General features: G+C 37.1%; 1 protein-coding gene across 1 annotated transcript; it reads right to left on the bottom strand.

The window, feature by feature from the left end:
- Positions 1-1,132: 1,132 nt before the first annotated feature.
- LOC144432556 (tubby-related protein 4-like) lies at positions 1,133-24,812 on the bottom strand. Its single transcript, XM_078120796.1, has 14 exons — positions 24,688-24,812; positions 24,096-24,552; positions 23,291-23,419; positions 22,107-22,268; positions 18,205-18,385; positions 17,351-17,479; positions 11,865-11,998; positions 8,539-8,763; positions 8,047-8,101; positions 7,102-7,284; positions 6,376-6,605; positions 4,967-5,201; positions 3,454-4,688; positions 1,133-2,273 (listed from the first exon to the last, which is right to left on the bottom strand). The coding sequence occupies exons 2-14, from the start codon at positions 24,345-24,347 to the stop codon at positions 2,157-2,159; spliced, it is 3,267 nt and encodes a 1,088-aa protein (XP_077976922.1). The 5' UTR covers positions 24,348-24,552; positions 24,688-24,812; the 3' UTR covers positions 1,133-2,156.
- Between the last annotated feature and the right edge of the window lie 174 nt (positions 24,813-24,986).

Genomic DNA, 24,986 nt, shown 5'->3' with positions numbered 1-24,986 from the left:
AGTAAAAGTTCATGATCAACCACCACTACACAAAAACATGAAAATAACACAACACTGAAACACCTAAATTTCATTTCATTGATGAGGTTTCTAAAATGACAGCAATGAGAAATTTTCATGACAAAAGTTGATAACTTTGTAAATTTACAATGTTTTATAGACTCAATGATGGCCTGGGAAACCCAAGTTTTGACAAGTAGTCAATGCAGTGCAAGCGGCAGGTAATATAGCAAGATGCTAATATTATATCTCAATGGGAGTACATAAATGTTAACCTATATACACAACATACTTTTGATAAGCCAAGAGCTTTTGACCGCAAAATCAGTTTTGTTTTCTCTATGATAGATGGCGCTGTTTATTATGATCACATCACATCACAGAGTATAGACAATTTAGCGACAATACTGTTACACTTACCTGTGTTCATTTCTATATCATATAAAAGTCTGAATGTTCACATCTAAGCATCTCTGACAAAGTGATATCAGTAATAATCAACATGACAGGTTTTAGTAAGTGACGTCTACCATTTCAATAACAAATCATGTCATGTACATGTGCTTCTATTGAATATACAACATGAACAATAGCATCTAAGACTTGACAATCTCACCAACTGTCAATGTCAGAAATGAGGATAAAGTAATGAATTAGAATTGAACCTAAAATATGCACTCAATACACATGGTCATCAATGTACATGCAGTATATATCAAAATATGCCAGTGTGGGCGGCTTTGTTTTGTCAAAAAAGAAAAGAACACACTGCATCACATCCACACACACACACACACACACACACACACACACACACACACACACACACACACACACACACACAGACAGACACACACACACACACACAGAGTGACTCACACTAACTATACTATGGTACAATAGAACACACTGCATCACATCCACACACACACACACACACACACACACACACACAGACACAGACACACACACAGACACAGACACAGACACACACACACACACACACACACACACACACACACACACACACACACACAGAGTGACTCACACTAACTATACTATGGTACAATAGAACACACTGCATCACATCAAAACACACTCTGTGTATATGGTACAATGCAAATGACCGTATAGCAGTATCTATGGTAAAATGCAACATACTGTATCACATCCACACACATGTTGTATCTATGGTAACCAGTAAGAAATACTAGTACATGAGGAGTCTTGACAGGGAAGACGAAAGACATTGAAAGTTATCATATCAATTGGTAGAAAATACAAAGGACTTAGGGAGTCTTGTTATAAGATAGGAATAATGACATAAGGAGTCTTGTTACTAGGCAACAGCCAGGCGTAACTGTGGTGTCACTTCAAGTTAGGCTTAAAATTGACAAATGGCAGTGCAGTGTTTTACTTATTACATAAATGGTATATACTTATTGATGGCAGTCTGTGTGCCAAGATTTTATGAACAATGAGGGCAGTGTTTTACTTATTACATGGTATATACTTATTGATGGCAGTCTGTGTGTCAAGATTTTATGAATAATGAGGGCAGTGTTTTACTTATTACATGGTATATACTTGTTGATGGCAGTCTGTGTGTCAAGATTTTATGACAATGAGGGTACTTTTTGCAAGGGCTCTCCTAAACATCTTTTTCTTTCAATTGACAGCATACTTTGGGCAGTTTTTCCATGGATTGTCAGCACAATGTGGGCAACTTCTCCTTGGATTGTAAGCACAGCGAACAGTCTTTCCTTGAACTGTCACAGCATACTTTGGGCCGGTTTTCCATGGATTGTTTTAAACAATGTGGACAACTTTTCCTTGGATTGTTGGCAAAATGAGCTGTCTTTCCTTGGATTGTAAGCACAATCAGCAATCTTTTCTTCATTTGGCAGCACAATAAGACCACTCTTGCATATCAAACTCTAATTTTAGTTTGGACTCTTTATATCCAGATGACGAGATGGTCTCTTCAATGTTGACAGAAATACATACACATGTACCTAATGGGATTGAATTTCATAGAGAACTCTGACCAAAGACTGAATTTGATGGAGAATTCTCATCCAAGACCATATTCAACAGAAATCCTGGCCAACATTTGTGTCATTTCAGTTGCGGTGGTAACAGGTAAACTTCTTCCATCACTTCAATCTCTGAGTAACATTTGCCAATGCCACTGCAAATGCTTGAAGTGTTGAGAAAGGGTATTGAAAATCCAGTGTGTATGCCATACCATCAATACGTCCAAACTGCATCACCTGTATATAAGGAAGAGAATACTTATTTCAGCAAGTTGTGACAAGTTTGTATTACTTTTGAAGCCCTTTAAGTGTACTGTATGGAGTAGTGATGACTGAAATCCTACAAGTGTAGTGTATGGAGTAGTGATGACTGAAGCCCTAAAGTGTAGTGTATGGAGTGGTGATGACTGAAGCCCTACAAGTGTACTGTATGGAATGGTGATGATTGAAGTCCTACAAGTGTACTGTATGGAGTGGTGATGACTGAAGCCCTACAAGTGTACTGTATGGAGTAGTGATGACTGAAGCCCTAAAGTGTAGTGTATGGAATGGTGATGGCTGAAGCCCTACAAGTGTACTGTATGGAATGGTGATAACTGAAGTCCTACAAGTGTACTGTATGGAGTGGTGATGACTGAAGCCCTACAAGTGTACTGTATGGCATGGTGATGACTGAAGCCCTACAAGTGTACTGTATGGAGTGGAGATGACTGAAGTCCTACAAGTGTACTGTATGGCATGGTGATGACTGAAGCCCTACAAGTGTACTGTATGGAGTGGTGATGACTGAAGCCCTACAAGTGTACTGTATGGCATGGTGATGACTGAAGCCCTACAAGTGTACTGTATGGAGTGGAGATGACTGAAGTCCTACAAGTGTACTGTATGGAGTAGTGATGACTGAAGTCCTACAAGTGTACCCTATGGAGTGGTGATGCCTGAAGTCCTACAAGTGTACTCTATGGAATGGTGATTACTGAAGCCCTACAAGTGTACTGTATGGAGTGGTGATGACTGAAGCCCTACAAGTGTACTATATGGAGTGGTGATGACTGAAGCCCTACAAGTGTACGGTATGGAGTGGTGATAACTGAAGCCCTACAAGTGTACTGTATGGAGTGGTGATGACTGAAGCCCTACAAGTGTAGTGTATGGAGTGGTGATGACTGAAGTCCTACATGTGTATTGTATGGAGTGGTGATCACTGAAGTCCTACATGTGTACTGTATGGAGTGGTGATGACTGAAGTCCTACAAGTGTACTGTATGGAGAGGTCTGACTGAAGTCCTACAAGTGTATCGTAAGTGTATAATACTACTTTGCATCATAAAATCACAGGCAAATATCTATGGCATTAGGTGATTAAGTAATAGGGTCTATACACCTTGTATCTTAGTTTAGTCATAGTCTAGCTCACCTGCTTGCCATGAAGTTCAATCTGAAAGTTCTTGGCTGATTCCTGTGTCACTCTTCCTCCAAAGTCCAGCTGGTAAACTTGTGTATTTTCATTCCAAAGTGGAGCTTTGTTATGCATTACAAACACTCTATTCTGGTAGCTCTCATTCCACAGTTTTTTCATCTTTCTACGAGACCTACTGGTGAGTGGTGACTCATCACTACTGGCTGCCTCTCCATCACTATCAGAGCTGTCAGCAACCTTAGTACTCTTGACCTTGTACAATACTTTACTCCTTACAACTTGGTCTTCACGTTTACTTTTACCGATTGATACATCATTTGTTGTTTTAATAGGTCTGTTCTGCTCAGCAGGTAATGGCAGTCCAGTCTTAGGTTTTGATACCCTTGACTTGTTGATATCACCTGAAGACTGTTCTTGTTTCCCAGCAGCCCTCTCTTTAGAACCATGTGATCTGTTTGACTGTCCACTATCACAACTTAGTGAACTATTTTCTTTCTTCACTAAGTCTCTATGTGAAGGTTTTTCAGCCATATGGTTACCATTATCGATCAATGTCACAGGCCTTTTAGCTAAAGGATCAATAATAATATTACTTAAGTGATTGACATCACTTCCATATGTAGCCAGATATGCAGCATCTGGAGATACATCTAGCTGTGATGACACTTGTTCATTTTGTAGTAATCGACATGCACTGTCAGCCCACCGTGGTAAGTTCATTTCTAAACCATCTATGGGCTCTTCATCAAAAGTACTGTATTGGTGGGCAATAACACTATCAACATCTTCCACAGGTGCTTTCTTTTTTGATACTTCCGTACAAACTTCTACAGTCTTTTTGCTATTTCGTCTTGATTTAGGAATTGCACCTTGCTTCTCAAACTTCAACCTATCACGACTTGGTGAATTACCCGTATATTCAGTTTCCTGACTGGTACCCGGTAAACCACCCACAGCTTCTGTTTCATTACTAGTCTCCATTGAGTCACCCATGGATTTCAACTCTATGTTCTCCTTGCCACACCTGTCTACTCTGTCACTGGCTGCCTTCTCAGACACAGGCTCACTATCGTCATCCTGGAATCTGAACTTCCTGATCTGATTGGTCAATCCATCTCTGCTGATAGGTGAAGTTGGGCTGTGATTGGTTGAGCCAACTGGAGCCACTGGTGCTGCTGCTGCTAGGCTCTCAGCTGTTACTTCTGCAGAAGTTTCACTTTGTGGTAATGGGTCTACATGAAAGATTACACAGATAGCAATTACAAAGACTGTCAAGACAAAAATAATGTCGTCACTACAGGTTTTCCCATATCCCCCACATGGCTGAATACATGTTAAATAGAATAGAGCTTCTTATACAAGATTTCAAAGTTGAATAAGTTACTGGGGTGCTAAGTTGATAGCAGTAACAAATACAGGAGTACTAAAAGCAGAGATAAACCTGATTTGATGTTTCCTGTAATGTAATACAAATTTGAAACAATTGTAGAGGGATGACAAAATACATTACCTGCAATGTCCTCTTCATCATCACTCAGTAAACTAGCATTAAAATTGATATCTGATTGGTTGTTAATGTCAGGGCGGATCTCTGGCAGAATGATTGTCATCTGTCTAGGCTGTAGGTGTAGTAAACTAGTCTTGTAATTTATAGCACCAAGATTCGCTGGTAAATAGCTGGCTACTCCATGAATTTTGAATTTTGTACCCCAAATATTGGAGGTGACTTCAACTAATCTGTTGTCCTGAAAATTGGAATAAAACTACAGTAAGTATGTGTGAATGAGTTAAACTGTAAATATTCATCAAGGAGCACTACCAACTTGTCTCAATTGTTTATGTTTTATATATTGTGTAATACAGTACTTATAAATATAGTTGACATAATCTCTTTATTTGGTCTGTCAGCTATACACAACATGTTGAAGCACTTACACACAAACACATTAGGGTGTACAACCCTTGGTGCTTTGGGTTGCAATAGCTACCATCTAACAAGGCACATCTAGCTGGGCAAACACCTCCAATGTACAGACTTTGTAAACATTTCTAGCAGAGCAAACCTCTCCAACATAGAGACTTAGTAAACATTTCTACATTGATAAACAGAACGAAACAACAGCCTTTAATTTTTTATGAGAAATAATCCACATTTGTAGTTTTCCCTTTCTATGCTGCAAAATTATATGGACTTTAAGAACAGTCAGTCCATCAATGATTTCTCAGCTGCAGGATATCCTTGTTGTTTGTCAGTGGCTGAGCAGTTAGCTCATACGCCACCCCTTACTTGGTTGTCAGTGGCTAAGCAGTTAGCTCATACGCCTCCCCTTACTTGGTTGTCAGTGGCTAAGCAGTTAGCTCATATGCCTCTCCCCTTACTTGGTTGTCAGTGGCTAAGCAGTTAGCTCATACGCCTCTCCCCTTACTTGGTTGTCAGTGGCTAAGCAGTTAGCTCATACGCCTCTCCCCTTACTTGGTTGTCAGTGGCTAAGCAGGTAGCTCATACACCTCACCTTACTTGGTTGTCAGTGGCCAAGCAGTTAGCTCATACACCACCCCTTACTTGGTTGTCAGTGGCTAAGCAGTTAGCTCATACGCCACCCCTTACTTGGTTGTCAGTGGCTAAGCAGTTAGCTCATACGCCTCTCCCCTTACTTGGTTGTCAGTGGCTGAGCAGTTAGCTTATACGCCTCTTACTTCTACAGTCTGGGTTCAAACCCAGCTAACGCTGGCTGCATATCTGTATGTAAGATGAGTGACGCTCAGTCTGACCCAACCAAACAATGCAGGTTTTCCTAGGTACTCCGGTTTCCTCCTGTACCAACACCCACTATTGTTAAATGTTAATAAGAAAATGTGAAATTTCTAAAAAGCATAAACGTTAAACTACAATCAAAGACTACAATTCTAATACTTTACCTCTGGTAGTTGTTCTATATATGGATTGTCTACACCTTTCTCCTTAAGTCTGGGTGATTCTTGTCCACTTTCTTTCAATTTGGCTTTATATTTCTTCTTTTGATGATTTTTATGTTTTCTTTTAGGCGATGGTTTTGGAGAGTCGTTGTCACTGTCTGAAGACTCTGATAAACTACTACTAGAACTACTACTTGATACACTGACAATAGTTGTATCATCATCAGCACCACCTGAAACACAACATTTACATTATGAAACACTTTCACTCAGATAACACATCAAACACATCAGTTACATGTCAGAAATTAACCATGAGTGAGACACCTTCACTCACATAACACGTGAAACACATTACTTAAATGTCAGAAATTGATCAACGACAAATAGTCTAATTTCAATCATTTGCACAAGTTCTTGTATCATCATATATATTACACAGAGTTCTTGGACAACATTTGAACCATGATGACACCTCAGTAACCCTGATGTATAATTGGGGACCTGGTAGGATAGCGGATGCAATGTGAATGCTTTAATCCTATGTGCATATAAAGACTGCAATGGATTGTATGCTCCCCAGGGAGTTGAGGAAGTATAAGGGCTACTGTGCTGCAATAGATCCATGACAGGTAATAATTGTAAAGTGCTTTGAGCATAGAGTAGGAGAAAGTGATATGAAAACCAACATTATTACTATTATTATTTACAGTATTAAACAGAACTTACCTAATTTATTAGTTGTCATAGTTGGATCATAAATTACAAACTCTGGTCTCAGTTTACTGATTCGTTTACCCTTTAATAAGGGGACCAGTCCCCCTAAGTACTCTAAGAATAGAGTGTAATAAGGGCTCGACGAGCTGGATTCATCTCCAGTTCTGATCATAGTACAATGTAGTCTTTCATTACCTACAACATAAAGACAAAGTATATGATAAACACTCATCTTACTACCAAATCAGCGTGACTATAATCTTTCATTACCTACAACATAAAAATAAAGTATATGGTAAGCACTCATCTTACTACCGCATCAGAGTGACTATAATCTTTCATTACCTACAACATAAAAATAAAGTATATGGTAAGCACTCATCTTACTACCACATCTGAGTGACTATAGTCTGAGCTTCTATTTTCAGAATGATGTTTTTAACAGCTCACACAACATTTTGTTACGAATTATGGAAATAATATACAGCACTGATTGCATGCATGCATGTGAACTGTTACATTTTATCTCAGTATGAACACAAATACATAGTTTGTGTTTGGATCTTCCTTGTTTTATCTGACAGTGATGTTGATTTGTATTCGCAGTGAGATAAAATGTATAAATGTATCATTTATATGCTTGTGCTCTACCAGTGTCTGTATTTTATATAATTCCATAGACCCTACACAAAAGTAGGTCTATAGTAATTTGTAACAAAAGACCTTGTGTTAGACATTTAAAAAAAACTGTGCTGCCCAATTGAAAATTTATAATCACTCTGGTTTGGTAGTAATATAAAATCCAACACTGTATTGAAATTATGACCAGTACATGAACAAAGTCTATGGAGGTCAAAGTTCACACTTACCTGGTGGGGAATGATTGACAGTCTATGGAGATCAGAGTTTATACTTGAATGACTGACAAAGTCTATGGAGGTCAAAGTTCACACTTACCTGGTGGGGAATGACTCACAAAGTCTCTAAGTCTGGAAGGATCAGGAATACAACCCTAGGGAAAGTTAAAACAAAAGGAGAAAGATTGAAAACCCTTTCACAATAAATGTTCATCATGTTATTCCTAGACACTTTCCATGTATCACTCAGCTTACATTATATTCCTTCATTTGAAAAAAGTGACTGATAGTGGATAGACGTACAAGTGGGAAAGTTAGGAGGTGGGTAGGTTAGTAGATGGATGGGTGGGTAGGTTAGAAGACGGATGGGTTGGTAGATGGATGGGTGAGTGAGTAAGTTAGGAGATAGATGGGTGGGTAGGTTAGAAGATGGATGGGTTGGTAGATGGATGGGTGGGTAGGTTAGAAGATGGATGGATTGGTAGGTTGGTGGATGCATGGGTGGGTAGGTGGTCAGATGAGTAAATGAAGGGATGGTGGATGTAAGTCCAGCTGTTGGAGCTTTGCTAATCAGATAGAGAAAAAGTCTTACCTTAACAGTGGATGAAAATCTTTCTACTACGTAATCTTTGATTCTACTTGGTAAGGGTAATTTGGGTACACGTTTCTCATCTTTGGCTATATTGGAAATGATTTCACGACACAGTAACTGTAGAGGAGCCACTCTTCTTTGAATCCATGCTACATGTAATAATGGTCCACAAGCTATGAATAGTCTTTGGTCATTATGACCCCATGTCAATGCTGATACTGGTCTCTGTTAACAATGACGAGAATTCAATAATGTATGTGAGAATAGAATATGGAGATGTACACAAAGTTTATACTATCATGTATATTATGAGAGGGAGATAATATATAACCTGGGAAAAAACACCAGTGCATTTGCTTAATGAAGTGACACCAAAGAGATTTCATTCTGTGGATGACTCACAATAGAAAAGGGATTTGGAAAACAGTAGTAATAGAAATGACAATACAAGCAAGTAGTAGAATACACTGGAAACTCTGTTCTTTATATGCACACACACTCCAACCTGTAACTGAAACTTACATCACACAAGAAATTTTGATTTGATCGTCTGCCTTATCGGAGCGCTGCGTGCTGATTGGTTGATTATGTATGACGTATGACTATATAATGAGTTCATCAGAAATGGCAACAATGTTAACAACAACAACGTATAACACAAAATATGAATCAATAAATGTAATTCACGACACATTCCATGACAATATTAGGTAAAAACAACAATACAACTGATACAACAGCAGGCACCTCTGATGTAGGTTCAGGTGACACTTTTATCAGTTTGTTTATAGCTGTGGAAGTTATAATGTAACACTGACAGTTGTCCTCGATTGTTATACCATGTAGCATTTTATCAACAGAATTATTGGATCCAGGGCTCATGTGGTATTTTTGATAAGTTACCACCACTAATTACACTGTATGTCTTTGCATGAAACTTGTCTCATTCCTTCTTACCACAAACAAGCAAATGCACCGGTGATTTTTCATGGGTTGTAATTGATTGATCTAGTCTACATATGGAATGTAACGTTTGACACCAACTACAAAACATTACTTGTATGGCAAAAAAAAAAACCCTCCAAAGTGTTTTGTGTCTTGCCCACATGTGTCAACAGATATCAAGCACTTCTGTGTCACCAGAGATCAAACACTTCTCTGTCACCAGAAATCGAGCATGTCAGAGCCTTTTTTGGTGCATGTTTTTCAAATCCATGAAAATCTCAAACCAAGAAAGTGAGCCTATACTATTGTGGTACATTTCCAGCAGTTGACAGTCATGTCTTTCACTAAATCTGTGCAATTCTCTTGTCATTAAAGACATTCTATAGAGAGTTAAATAAAACCTTTAACTGACCCAATCATCTATATTAACTCTGCATTCATCTATATTAACTCTGCATTCATCTATATTAACTCTCTGCATTCATTTATATTAACTCTCTGCATTCATCTATCTCTGCATTCATTTATATTAACTCTCTGCATTCATCTATATTAACTCTCTGCATTCATCTATATTAACTCTCTAAATTCATTTATATTAACTCTCTGCATTCATTTATATTAACTCTCTGCATTCATTTATATTAACTCTCTGCATTCATCTATATTAACTCTCTAAATTCATTTATATTAACTCTCTGCATTCATCTATATTAACTCTGCATTCATTTATATTAACTCTCTGCATTCATCTATATTAACTCTCTGCATTCATTTATATTAACTCTCTGCATTCATCTATCTCTGCATTCATCTATATTAACTCTCTGCATTCATCTATATTAACTCTCTGCATTCATTTATATTAACTCTCTGCATTCATCTATATTAACTCTCTGCATTCATCTATATTAACTCTCTGCATTCATCTATATTAACTCTCTGCATTCATCTACATATTAACTCTCTGCATTCATCTATATTAACTCTGCATTCATCTATGTTAACTCTGCATTCATCTATATTAACTCTATGCATTCATCTATATTAACTCTCTGCATTCATCTATATTAACTCTGCATTCATCTATGTTAACTCTCTGCATTCATCTATATTAACTCTCTGCATTCATCTATATTAACTCTCTGCATTCATCTATATTAACTCTCTGCATTCATCTATATTAACTCTCTGCATTCATCTATATTAACTCTCTGCATTCATCTATATTAACTCTCTAAATTCATCTATATTAACTCTCTGCATTCATCTATATTAACTCTGCATTCATCTATGTTAACTCTCTGCATTCATCTATATTAACTCTCTGCATTCATCTATATTAACTCTCTGCATTCATCTATATTAACTCTCTGCATTCAGCTATGTTAACTCTCTACATTCATCTATATTAACTCTCTGCATTCATCTATATTAACTCTCTGCATTCATCTATATTAACTCTACGCATTCATCTATATTAACTCTGCATTCATCTATATTAACTCTGCATTCATCTATATTAACTCTCTAAATTCATCTATATTAACTCTCTGCATTCATCTATATTAACTCGCTACATTCATCTATATTAACTCTGCATTCATCTATATTAACTCTGCATTCATCTATATTAACTCTCTAAATTCATCTATATTAACTCTCTGCATTCATCTATATTAACTCTCTGCATTCATCTATATTAACTCTGCATTCATCTATATTAACTCTCTGCATTCATCTATATTAACTCTCTGCATTCATCTATATTAACTCTCTGCATTCATCTATGTTAACTCTCTACATTCATCTATATTAACTCTCTGCATTCATCTATATTAACTCTCTGCATTCATCTATATTAACTCTATGCATTCATCTATATTAACTCTCTGCATTCATCTATATTAACTCTGCATTCATCTATATTAACTCTGCATTCATCTATATTAACTCTCTAAATTCATCTATATTAACTCTCTGCATTCATCTATATTAACTCGCTACATTCATCTATATTAACTCTGCATTCATCTATATTAACTCTGCATTCATCTATATTAACTCTCTAAATTCATCTATATTAACTCTCTAAATTCATCTATATTAACTCTCTGCATTCATCTATATTAACTCTCTGCATTCATCTATATTAACTCTGCATTCATCTATATTAACTCTCTGCATTCATCTATATTAACTCTCTGCATTCATCTATATTAACTCTGCATTCATCTATATTAACTCTCTGCATTCATTTATATTAACTGTCTGCATTCATTGAGGCACGGGAGCTTTAAAAAAAGTAGCTATATCATTTTGACATTTTCTCTCATTTTGTTTCTCATCTTTCTACAAAGTTGTTGAAATGAGGTACTTACTTGTGATGGTATATTGAGTAGAAATCGTAAATGTCCATTTACATTATAGAATTTAACAACACTGGTGGTACTATTAAGTACTGTACCCCCTACTGCTAAAATATTGCCACAATTACTCCATTCCATTCGAATTCCTGTAAAAGTAATACAAACAGATTTATTTCCTATCTTTGATTAGAAACATCATTGTGATTACTGAATTTAATGTTCTCACTTCTAACCAAATTAAACACACATTCACAACTAGCACCTTCAATAATAGGTTCTGTATTTATTATTGAGATGTTGATAAGTCATTAAAATTTACTGCTACTGTGATATACAGTCACTGTGCTGGGTTTACGTTAATATTGTGTTTACTATGTTTTTACAGTGCATCGATTGGTCATAGTGATGTGACCACTACAATTTTCATCATAATAATAATTTATTCCCACGTACAAAAAAAAAAAAAATGTGATACAGAACAGAACTAAATATCCTTATGTATATACATAAACGTGTTATTCGGGAAAAGGGTGTGGAAGTAGTTGTTACACAACTAATCGAGTCCTCCCCTCACAAAACATATGACACTTATCATTTAATTTTGCCCTGTTTCAATCAAGACTATTTAACGTGGTAGATGATACATGGAAATACACTGAAATTACAAAATAAATTAAACATGAGCTCTAGATCCCGAAACAACCAGACTGTAGACATTTTTTAAATTCCCGCTTAAACTCTGACCTGCATTGTATAGTCCTAATATGCACTGGTATTTTATTCCATAGTTTCGCACCTGCATATTTTATGCTGAATTGGCCCGACCTATGTTTTGTTCTTGGAATATTCAAATCGCTTCTCCTGCTTTGCCGTGTTGAATAAGAATGGCTAATTGTAGTGAAGTAATCGTGGAAGATGCTTGGTAGTCTTTTATGTAAAACATCATGGACAAACATCGCTAATTGTAGGCTGTGTTGTTGAAAAATGTTTAGAATACCGAGCTTTTGAAATAATGGTTCTGAAGGTACATTCCATTTGCTAAAAGTCATAATACGAATTAATCGTTTTTGTACAATAAATAATTCATTAAGGTAAGTCGGGTACGTACTCCCCCATACTTCCAGTCCATATGTGATGTGTGGGAGAACAGTGGAGTTATAAAGCATGATAAGTATATGTTGAGGCACAACTTTGCGAATATGTAGGAATATGCCTGTAAGTTTGCTTATTTTAGAATTTACAGCAGTTATTTGTGGCTTCCAGGACATACACTGATCAATTGACACTCCAACAAATGATGCAGTATCAGTTTCTTGCAGTATTGTGTCTTTTATGCGCATAGATCCAGTGTTATCCACTGTTTTCCTTTTGCTTTTCAGAATTAAGTAATTCGTTTTAGCTAGATTTATCGTTAGCTTATTCGCATCACACCAATTTGTGATATTTGTTAATTCATAGCTCATTGATGTCATATCAATAATATTACTTCTATCAGTAAAAGTATGGAATAAATTTGAATCATCGGCATACAATCTAAAGTCAAATAAATCGGAAGATAGTGGTATATCATTAATATATACAAGAAAAAGTGTAGGTCCTAGAATTGAGCCTTGGGGAACACCACAAGTAATTGCCCGTTTGGAGGAATTAACACCATTTATACCTACAAACTGATACCTGAAAGTGAGATAATCTTTTAGCCATTGAAGGGGCAAACCTCGTATTCCATAATATTCTAATTTTGATATTAGAATATCATGATTTATGGTGTCAAACGCTTTCGAAAAGTCAATGAATAACCCAAGTGTTGGATTTCCCTTATCAATTTCTTCAAGAAGATGTTGGGTGAGGCTGATCAAAGACAGTTTAGTGCCATGTTGCTTCCGAAAACCATATTGGTGTTTGTAAAATGTGTTGTTTTTCTCACAGAAGTTTAAAATTTGATTATTAACCATTTTTTCAAAAATTTTGCTTAGTAAAGGCAAAATAGAAATTGGTCTATAATTTCCTGTGTTTTCTGTGTTTCCCTTTTTAAATATAGGGACAACCCGTGCTATTTTTAGAGCATTTGGGAATTTACCTTTTATGAATGACAAATTCAAAACGTGGCACAATGGTTTCGATATATGATCAGCTGAATCCCTTATGAGTTTTACACTAATATTGTCGTAACCGGTTGCCTTGGCAATATCTAGAGATAAGAGCATCGTTTTGACATCCTCTTCAGTTACAGGTTGTAGGAAAAGGGTATTCGAAGCATTACAACCGAGATATGACATATGATCAGGTATCGTTGAAAGTGAAGTGTTAATTTTCTCAGCAAGATTTGGTCCAATACTAACAAAGAAATCATTAAAATCTTCCACCATATCTTGCAAATGAGTATGAGTCACAGTATCATTCCCAGACACACGCTTCAATTGATTTGGAATTTTGATTTGATTACATTTCTGTTTCCCAATTAGTTCAGAGATAACTCCCCATGTTTCTTTCATATTGTTCTGCAAAGACACAAAAGTGTTTGTATAGTAATACTTTTTAGCTTTTCTTAGAACACTCGTTAAAATATTTCTGTACCTTTTGAAATGACTCAGAGTTGGTTCTCGGAAATTATTTTTGATAAGTTTTCTGTACATAGCATGTTTCTTCTTTATTGATTTCCTAATTGCGTTCGTTATCCAGGGTTTGTCGTTTCTTTTCTTTTTACCCCGCCGTCGCATGGATTTCAGTGGGGCATACTTTGAAGCAACTTCGAGAAACCGTGTACAGAAATAGTTATACGAGTCATTAACATCCTGGCAATTCAGAACACCATCCCAGGATTCACTCTCAATTTCCCTAGCAAATTCATCCTTATCATATTTTGAAAAATCCCTTACAAGATTGCATGCATTGCCTGTGTCTGAGAATGAGATATCTACATTATTGAAAAAGGTAAAGATTGGAACATGGTCAGAAACATCGGCTAGAATAGTGCCAGAATCAGTGTGGACATAACTCATATTCGTATAGAGGTGGTCAATTATTGTTTCAGATCTATCTGTTACACGGGTAGGAGTTCTAATAGTTTGTTCAAAATGCAAACACGATAGTGTGTTTAGCAGTTTTTCAGAATTACTAGACGACTTTGCCACATCAATATTAAAATCTCCTGTAATTATGGATCCATGATACTTGTGGTTAAGTTCATGCAATGTCCTACCAAGATCATCTATGAATGAGTCGGCATTACTACTGGGTGGTCTATAAATAATAGCCACCAAATACGTTTTGCCCTTTTCTATGAATTCAATCCACATTGATTCAGCATTACAAATTGAAATATTACTTAATAAATGGTATTGAACGGAAGAATGTATGTACACCCCAACACCACCACCCCTACCATGCTCCCTACAACTAATTTCAAGTTGATAGTTTGGCAAATTATACAGTTGCTTATTTTCTACCTGCCATATTTCAGTCAAGGCAATAAATGTAAATTTGTTATCAATGCTTTCCTCATACACACATTGTAGTTCGTTGTAGTTCTTTTTTAGAGACCTGACATTGATGTGAGAGACGGATAGTACATTGTTTTTGTTGGAGTATTTGTAATTAAATTCGGAAACAGAGTGGCTATCACTACAGATTGCAAAGCCACTTGAGTCAACACTGTTCATCGACACTCAGAGTTCAAGAAACCTTGTAATGTTACTGTGTACTGACGACTCACCGAACTTTATGCAAATCGTTTTCATGCCGAATAATTATTGAAGCCGCACCTTGCTGTTTCCGTACATAAATGTTCCCATTATATGTCCAAAGAAACTTGTAACCGTGCTCTTTACGTCGTTTATTTACTTCCCTCTGTAGGTTTCGTTTGAATGCTGTAAGGTTTTCGTTAATGTAGATCTTGTTCTTGGTAGAGAAGCCAATCTTGTCTGTTGTAACGTCTTTAATCTTTCTTCTATCTTGGTATACTGTGTCTCGTTTTCTCCTGCTGGCAAACTTGACAATGATAGGTCGAGGTGTTGGTCGGGTATTTGATTTTTGTGTATCGTAGTGTCCGATTCTATGAGTCACTTCAATGTCTGAAATATTGATGTCTTTGTCGACTTTCTGGAGCACCGCTAATGTTATGTCATCAGTCTTGCCGGCCGGTGTTTCTGGGATGCCGTGGATTTCTAAGTTTTCTCGCCGACTGTATTGGTTCTGCTCTTCCTGTTCTCTTTCCAGATTCTTCATTCTTACTGTGAGGTCTTCATTTACTTCTTGTAGTCGTTTATTTTCTGTCTGAAGTGTAACTATTGTACCTTGCATTTCTTCCACGGTGGCATTGAAGAACTCCAGGGACGTCGACATTTCATTTTGCATTTCCTTGATTTGTTGAATGGCAGACAGGACAGACGGTAAACATGTCAGTTTGGCATTGATATCAGCAAGCTGCTGGTTAATTGATGGCAGGTCGACTTGAGTTGGTTGTTCATCTTGTTTTCGAATCATTCTTGACGGCGGGAAACGTTTTTCTTTGCATGGGTTGCAGAGGAATAGGTTGCCTTCCGTAGGCTTGACACCTTCTGTTGCTTCACAGTCCTTGCATTCAGGCATAATGACAGTTTTTGGCATACATTTGCATTAAGACAAAGGACAATTAATGTCAAAGGACAAATAATGACATCATATATAAACGTTGGGAGGTGGTTTTGGCTTAAACAAGCAAAGATCATTTATTAAGCTTGTCTGTGATATTTTAGACAGATTTAGATATATATTTATTCTCACATGCATATATTATAGTGAATCAGTGTTCTCCTCAGACTTGGAGTTAAGCATGTTGGCTAAATGTGCATGCTGATTTGCATATCATTTACATACAATTTGCATAAACATGAATTGATAACTCCTCTCTCCCTCACGCATCACTGATGCATGCAAGAAGCAGAAGTAATGTGTTGATAAGAAGTCGAATAATTGTTACTTCTATTACATCTTAGGTGACAAAATTCTATATCAAGTAACAAGAAGTGTAAGCCTTCATTGAAGACAGATCTATGTTAATTCTAGTTCTAAAGTATTACCATAACATTAATAAGTGTTCTTGATCTGATCACGAATAAGTTGGGGGTGGGGCTCACTTTTTAAAACCTTTTCTACATATACAGAAGGTTACACTGTAATGACATCATTGGTCAGGGCTTACCAGCCTGGAAAGGGACATTAGATTGCACCCACAACTGCTGATATGTCAGTCTAACAGCTGAACAAGTGTGGATCGAAATTCTGTTTCCAGTACACACATCCTTACATCGTAGGAAATGTTGGAAGTGTTAAAGTCATAAAAACCAGCAAGTACTAAAAGTTAAAAAGGACATTTCAATCACAAGCTCATTGTCAATAATTATATGGCTCTGCACAGATAGCTACTAGTATCTTGATGATACTCCAGAAAGTGTTTCCAGCAACTAAAATTAATTTGTAAGGTCAAAGGTTATTATATAAGGTCAAAGGTTGATTACCTGTGAGTTGGAGGCGTATCATTACTGGTGATACATCATCATAAGCTTTCATGAGTTGAAGAAGTCCATCCCCAAGATCAATAGCCATCACGTTACCTTTCTTGCGACTTCTTTTTTTTCCACCATCACCTACAAAGATAAATAGCAAGTCAAACCAAGTTAATTAGCTGAAGGTATGTTATGTATTTGTATGTTGTATGTCATACATTTCATTAATTCATCTACACCCAACATCCATGCAGTAGTTTGCTAAGAGTGGTAGACACTCCCCCCCCCCCCCCCCCCCACACACACACACAATACAGTGCTGGGTTTCCGGTAGCATTTTAATGTGTTTACCATCATGTTTTTACACTGCATCAATCATAGCGGTGTGACTGTTACAATTTTAGTTTACATCATATATAACGTGTCAGTGTTGCACTTGTGCACGTTCGTTTAGTGGAGGGGGGGGGGGGGGGGGTTTCATCCTAAATGAACAATGTTTGTCCTACTGAGCACATTACATGTATCTACACAAGTTTTATCAGATATCCCACTTTGTTCCCCAGTGTCAAATCTTTGTAAAATCTGTACAGTGAGTAGATGATTCAATTTAATTCTGATTTTGTAGAGGGGACAATGCTGCACTCACTCGCCACTGTGCTACAAAGAAATTGATTTTATTGTATGGATGTTGGCAATACTGCAGACACAACCTGTGGTATGTTGGCCATGCTATAGAGCAACCTGTGGTATATTGGCCATACTGTAGACACAACCTGTGGTATGTTGGCCATACTGTAGACACAACCTGTGGTATATTGGCCATACTTTAGACACAAATCAAAAGATGGCTAATTTCCATTCCTTACTTTTCCGTTTCTTGTCATGTGTTTCTTCACTGTCGCTATCGGTTACATTAGCCATCCGGAACTTTTCACAGGACCAAGTAATGGATTGAATTTCACGATTTTCAGCTAATGTACACTGTGTTATCATAGCACCATGTATATCCATCACAATAATTTGACCACTGGATGTACCAAACAGCACCTTAAAAATAATAACAACAATGCATTCCATAAAACTATCACAATGCGCTTTACAAAGCACAGAAAAACGAGTACAAAAACAGACTCAAGCAAAAGTCTTATTGAAGAAATAGGTCTTAAGACCTGATTTAAATGTCTGGAATGTAGTGACACTCTGCAGATACGATGGCAGAGCATTCCACAAGTGTGGAGCACAAATTGAAAATGCTATGTCACCATAATAAGCAGTATTGCTGAGTGATTGGTGCAAGTAAATTTCGTAACTGATTAAGATAGCTAGATGCAAAACCATGAAGGACTCTGAATGTTAAGCAGAGAATTTTGAATTCTGCTCGCTCTTGTACTGGTAATATCAAGTGTGATGTTTCAAACTCAGAGACCAATATCCATTCACTTTCACATTACAATGTGTCTCAGAGACCAATATCCATTCAATTTCACATTACAATGTGTCTCAGAGACCAATATCCATTCACTTTCACATTACAATGAGCCTCAGAGACCAATATCCATTCACTTTCACATTACAATGAGCCTCAGAGACCAATATCCATTCACTTTCACATTACAATGTGTCTCAAAGACCAATATCCATTCACTTTCACATTACAATGTGTCTCAGAGACCAATATCCATTCAATTTCACATTACAATGTGTCTCAGAGACCAATATCCATTCACTTTCACATTACAATGTGTCTCAGAGACCAATATCCATTCACTTTCACATTACAATGTGTCTCAGAGACCAATATCCATTCACTTTCACATTACAATGTGTCTCAGAGACCAATATCCATTCACTTTCACATTACAATGTGTCTCAGAGACCAATATCCATTCAATTTCACATTACAATGTGTCTCAGAGACCAATATCCATTCACTTTCACATTACAATGTGTCTCAGAGACCAATATCCATTCACTTTCACATTACAATGTGCCTCAGAAAATATCCATGAAAATCAAAGTTCTTAGTATATCTTCAAATTTTGTCATATGAAAGCTTGTTCCTGTTCCTAACATACAAGAGTGTGTGACTCACAGAGCCAGAAATTCAATGAGATAAAGGAATTACTTTCAATAATTTCTTACTCTGTTTATGTCTAACATGCACATAGAATTCGTTCTTGTACAAATACTTTGGTTTCAAACTATCTCTATGTAAACTACATAATATCATTCATTTTCGTACAAATACTATATAAAAACCTGGAAATTTTTGCTGAAGACTTATTTTCACTAATTTCCATGGACAACATAAACACAAAAATAAATAGAGTCTGACTAAAATGCCTTCTTGTACATGAACACAATATACTGGTCTGGTAATTAGGAAAAATTATAGTCTTGAGACGTAGCTGAAGACTAACATTTTAGTAGAGAAAATATCTTGGCTTAAAGTACTTTGTAGTCAAAGTATTTAACTGCCAAGTCACCTACCTGCTTGTAGTCAAACTATTTAACTGCCAAGTCACCTACCTGTTTGTAGTCAAACTATTTAACCACCAAGTCACCTACCTGCTTGTAGTCAAAGTATTTAACCACCAAGTCACCTACCTGTTTGTAGTCAAAGTATTTAACCACCAAGTCACCTACCTGCTTGTAGTCAAAGTATTTAACCACCAAGTCACCTACCTGCTTATAGTCAAACTATTTAACTGCCAAGTCACCTACCTGTTTGTAGTCAAACTATTTAACTGCCAAGTCACCTACCTGCTTATAGTCAAACTATTTAACTGCCAAGTCACCTACCTGTTTGTAGTCAAACTATTTAACCACCAAGTCACCTACCTGCTTATAGTCAAACTATTTAACTGCCAAGTCACCTACCTGTTTGTAGTCAAACTATTTAACTGCCAAGTCACCTACCTGCTTATAGTCAAACTATTTAACTGCCAAGTCACCTACCTGTTTGTAGTCAAACTATTTAACCACCAAGTCACCTACCTGCTTATAGTCAAACTATTTAACTGCCAAGTCACCTACCTGCTTGTAGTCAAACTATTTAACTGCCAAGTCACCTACCTGCTTATAGTCAAACTATTTAACTGCCAAGTCACCTACCTGCTTATAGTCAAACTATTTAACTGCCAAGTCACCTACCTGTTTGTAGTCAAACTATTTAACTGCCAAGTCACCTACCTGCTTGTACTTTGTAGTCAAACTATTTAACTGCCAAGTCACCTACCTGCTTGTACTTTGTAGTCAAACTATTTAACTGCCAAGTCACCTACCTGCTTGTACTTTGTAGTCAAACTATTTAACTGCCAAGTCACCTACCTGCTTGTACTTTGTAGTCAAACTATTTAACTGCCAAGTCACCTACCTGCTTGTACTTTGTAGTCAAACTATTTAACTGCCAAGTCACCTACCTGCTTGTACTTTGTAGTCAAACTATTTAACTGCCAAGTCACCTACCTGCTTGTACTTTGTAGTCAAACTATTTAACTGCCAAGTCACCTACCTGCTTGTACTTTGTAGTCAAACTATTTAACCGCCAAGTCACCTACCTGCTTGTAGTCAAACTATTTAACTGCCAAGTCACCTACCTGCTTGTACTTTGTAGTCAAACTATTTAACCGCCAAGTCACCTACCTGCTTGTAGTCAAACTATTTAACCGCCAAGTCACCTACCTGCTTGTAGTCAAACTATTTAACTGCCAAGTCACCTACCTGCTTGTAGTCAAACTATTTAACTGCCAAGTCACCTACCTGCTTGTAGTCAAACTATTTAACCGCCAAGTCACCTACCTGCTTGTACTTTGTAGTCAAACTATTTAACCGCCAAGTCACCTACCTGCTTGTAGTCAAACTATTTAACCGCCAAGTCACCTACCTGCTTGTACTTTGTAGTCAAACTATTTAACCGCCAAGTCACCTACCTGCTTGTAGTCAAACTATTTAACCGCCAAGTCACCTACCTGCTTGTACTTTGTAGTCAAACTATTTAACCGCCAAGTCACCTACCTGCTTGTAGTCAAACTATTTAACCGCCAAGTCACCTACCTGCTTGTACTTTGTAGTCAAACTATTTAACCGCCAAGTCACCTACCTGCTTGTAGTCAAACTCTTTAACTGCCAAGTCACCTACCTGTTTGTAGTCAAACTATTTAACTGCCAAGTCACCTACCTGCTTGTAGTCAAACTATTTAACCGCCAAGTCACCTACCTGCTTGTACTTTGTAGTCAAACTATTTAACCGCCAAGTCACCTACCTGCTTGTACTTTGTAGTCAAACTATTTAACCGCCAAGTCACCTACCTGCTTGTAGTCAAACTATTTAACCGCCAAGTCACCTACCTGCTTGTACTTTGTAGTCAAACTATTTAACCGCCAAGTCACCTACCTGCTTATAGTCAAACTCTTTAACTGCCAAGTCACCTACCTGTTTGTAGTCAAACTATTTAACTGCCAAGTCACCTACCTGCTTGTAGTCAAACTATTTAACCGCCAAGTCACCTACCTGCTTGTACTTTGTAGTCAAACTATTTAACCGCCAAGTCACCTACCTGCTTGTACTTTGTAGTCAAAGTATTTAACTGCCAAGTCACCTACCTGCTTGTAGTCAAACTATTTAACTGCCAAGTCACCTACCTGCTTGTAGTCAAACTATTTAACCGCCAAGTCACCTACCTGCTTGTAGTCAAACTATTTAACCGCCAAGTCACCTACCTGCTTGTACTTTGTAGTCAAACTATTTAACCGCCAAGTCACCTACCTGCTTATCATCTGGTGTCCATGCTCCACACAATAATTTACTTTCTAAATTCAACATGGACGACCAATAACGTTGTCCTGCAACTGATCCCACTAAGACAAAACCATCTTTGTAGCAGATTAGTGCCATACGACCATCATGACTCCATCCAAAGTCACAAACCTGAAAAATAAAAAATAATACAGAATGAGTTGAGAACACTGATTACAGACATATGGTTAGACAGACATATCAGTGAATAGTTAGACCATAGACCCTGGGTCTATGGTTAGACATACCAGTGAATAGTTAGACCATAGACCCTGGATCTATGGTTAGACAGACATACTGATATGATTTATCATTGGCATATCAGCGAATAGTTAGACCATAGACCCTGGATCTATGGTTAGATAGCCATATCAGTGAATAGTTAGACCATAGACCCTAGATCTATGGTTAGACAGACATACCAGTGAATAGTTAGACCATAGACCCTGGATCTATGGTTAGATAGACATATCAGTGAATAGTTAGACCATAGACCCTGGATCTATGGTTAGCCATACCAGTGAATAGTTAGACCACAGACCCTAGGTCTATGGTTAGATAGACATATCAGTGAATAGTTAGACCATAGACCCTGGATCTATGGTTAGATAGACATATCAGTGAATAGTTAGACCACAGACCCTGGTGGTCTATGGTTAGATAGACATATCAGTGAATAGTTAGACCACAGACCCTGGGTCTATGGTTAGATAGACATATCAGTGAATAGTTAGACCATAGACACTAGATCTATGGTTAGATAGACATATCAGTGAATGGTTAGACCACAGACCCTGGGTCTATGGTTAGATAGACATATCAGTGAATAGTTAGACCACAGACCCTGGGTCTATGGTTAGACAGACATATCAGTGAATGGTTAGACCACAGACCCTGGGTCTATGGTTAGATAGACATATCAGTGAATAGTTAGACCACAGACCCTGGGTCTATGGTTAGACAGACATAACTGATATGATTTATCATTGACATACTCTAGCTCACAATAATGTATACCAGTTCTTACAATTTAAGAATCAACTTGGAAAAAATACAGACCATGACCCTGAAAATGTGCTGTGCCTGGTATACAGCATTATGAAAATCAAATATGAAATATTTAGACATGCTGTACTATAGATAGATAGACCAACCTGACATGACCTATCATTGACCAGCTCTATAGACCATCTGCCTTCATATTTGATCCACACAAAGATGACACCATTGGCATCACATGTTGCCATCTTCTGAAAAGGTTCATTCCAACTGACAAGCACAACCTGTCAATGTTAAAGATAGCAACAATGGTATTGTAGCATAAATAATGAACCACAACTAACTATAAATTGCACAAGCTGACATTATACATTTTCTTTGAGAATATTTCTTGCTGCATATTTAAAAGGTATTTTCAGTATTCTAGTTACTGAATTATACTGGACTATCAAATGCAATTGACTGAACTCAAACCTGGTACTAAGGTATAGCTTATATAATATCCAGTGACATAATTTATTGTACGTATCAAAAATGTTGAGTAAATACATACTATGCAATCAACTGTTCTAACAATGCCAGAAAACAATTGTAATGACATAGAGGGCATGCATCAGTAGTTTTATCATAGACCCTCCACCAACGGTTTTATCAAGGTTTATGTAAGTATTTTAATTTATGACAAGCAGCTCAAAAACTCAGCTTGTGCCACTTTGATACCTTGAGTACCGAGGCTGAGTCATTTATCATCTGCTGCTTTATGTGTGTTGTGGCTCTGTTATTGTTACTCTGGAGTTGAAGAAAAAAGTATTCCATGAGTTACCTGCAAGGTGTTCACTAAATAAAAGGGAAGATTTGTTGAATTAACCCATACAGTGTATATACTGTTGAGAATCAAATATTACATTTTTTGGGTTGTTTTTTTAAATTCTCTCTCTCTTTTATAATATTATAACATACCTCTGAATTGTGACCTCTCAGATTGAAATTTGTTCTACTTGGTACCACGAATTCCTTTTTACAATGACAAGTGGTAAACGTAGCACCAACAATGCCTTTAGCATTGCCACTGGCCAGCCAACCTTCGGTATAGCAACGTTTCCGAGTGTAACTTTTGTCTTTTTCGCTTCCCGGCACTGTTCCTTTCCATGATAATGACAATATTGGACAATCACTCCTCGCAGCAGGATTATCTTCTAATACAGCATGCATTGTCTGGGGGAGAGAGAGACGAAGCCAATCTGATGGTTCCCCTGTCAAAGGCCTCTTTTACTTTCTCGTTCAGTTCACGATAAGAAATTATGAATGGATTCGTTATAGTCTCCCATCCAAGATGTCCGAGACATCAGATATAAACAACACGTATCTCGTTTGTTGCCATCTCGTTCATAATTCGTGACAGATGTTTAAAGATTTTCTGAAAAATACACATATAATCAAAACATGTAAATTGTGTTTGCCTTTGTCTTGTAGACAAATACTAAATATATCAATTTATTCAATATCACCTAACAAGAAACAACAGAACTATGTCGATTTTCATACGTCTTACCGAATTATGACGATGTTGCTTCTAAGAAAGCCACTAACCTAGCTGTAATCTCTCATAATCGATGGCATAACATTATGAGATTCGTTCTACTCGCAGACTGCTGGCTAAGACGGTCCAGATCAGATGTTCCAAATAAAAATGTAACGTATACGTTAAGGATCTACATGTGAATTGTTTTGTTGATAATAGCGGAAGTACAATTAGGTCAAAGGTTACAATTAATTACGGGTTTTTCTAATGTCGTAGAGGGCGTTATGTATAATCTCCCAAAATAATGTTCTTGACAGATTTGTTAGACG

The sequence above is a fragment of the Glandiceps talaboti genome, chromosome 3, assembly GCF_964340395.1.
Source record: "Glandiceps talaboti chromosome 3, keGlaTala1.1, whole genome shotgun sequence".
Lineage (NCBI taxonomy): Eukaryota > Metazoa > Hemichordata > Enteropneusta > Spengelidae > Glandiceps > Glandiceps talaboti.
The sequence above is the reverse complement of the archived record's forward strand: the minus strand, read 5'-3'. Positions and strand labels throughout refer to the sequence as shown.

Excerpts from the sequence above, each read along its gene's own strand:
- LOC144432556 (XM_078120796.1), bottom strand. The coding sequence starts at position 24,347 with ATGCATGCTGTATTAGAAGATAATCCTGCTGCGAGGAGTGATTGTCCA. Across the intron at positions 5,202-6,375 it reads ATATAGAACAACTACCAGAG|GACAACAGATTAGTTGAAGT; the intron begins GTAAAGTATTAG and ends TCCAATTTTCAG. Across the intron at positions 4,689-4,966 it reads TGATGAAGAGGACATTGCAG|ACCCATTACCACAAAGTGAA; the intron begins GTAATGTATTTT and ends TCTTTCATGTAG.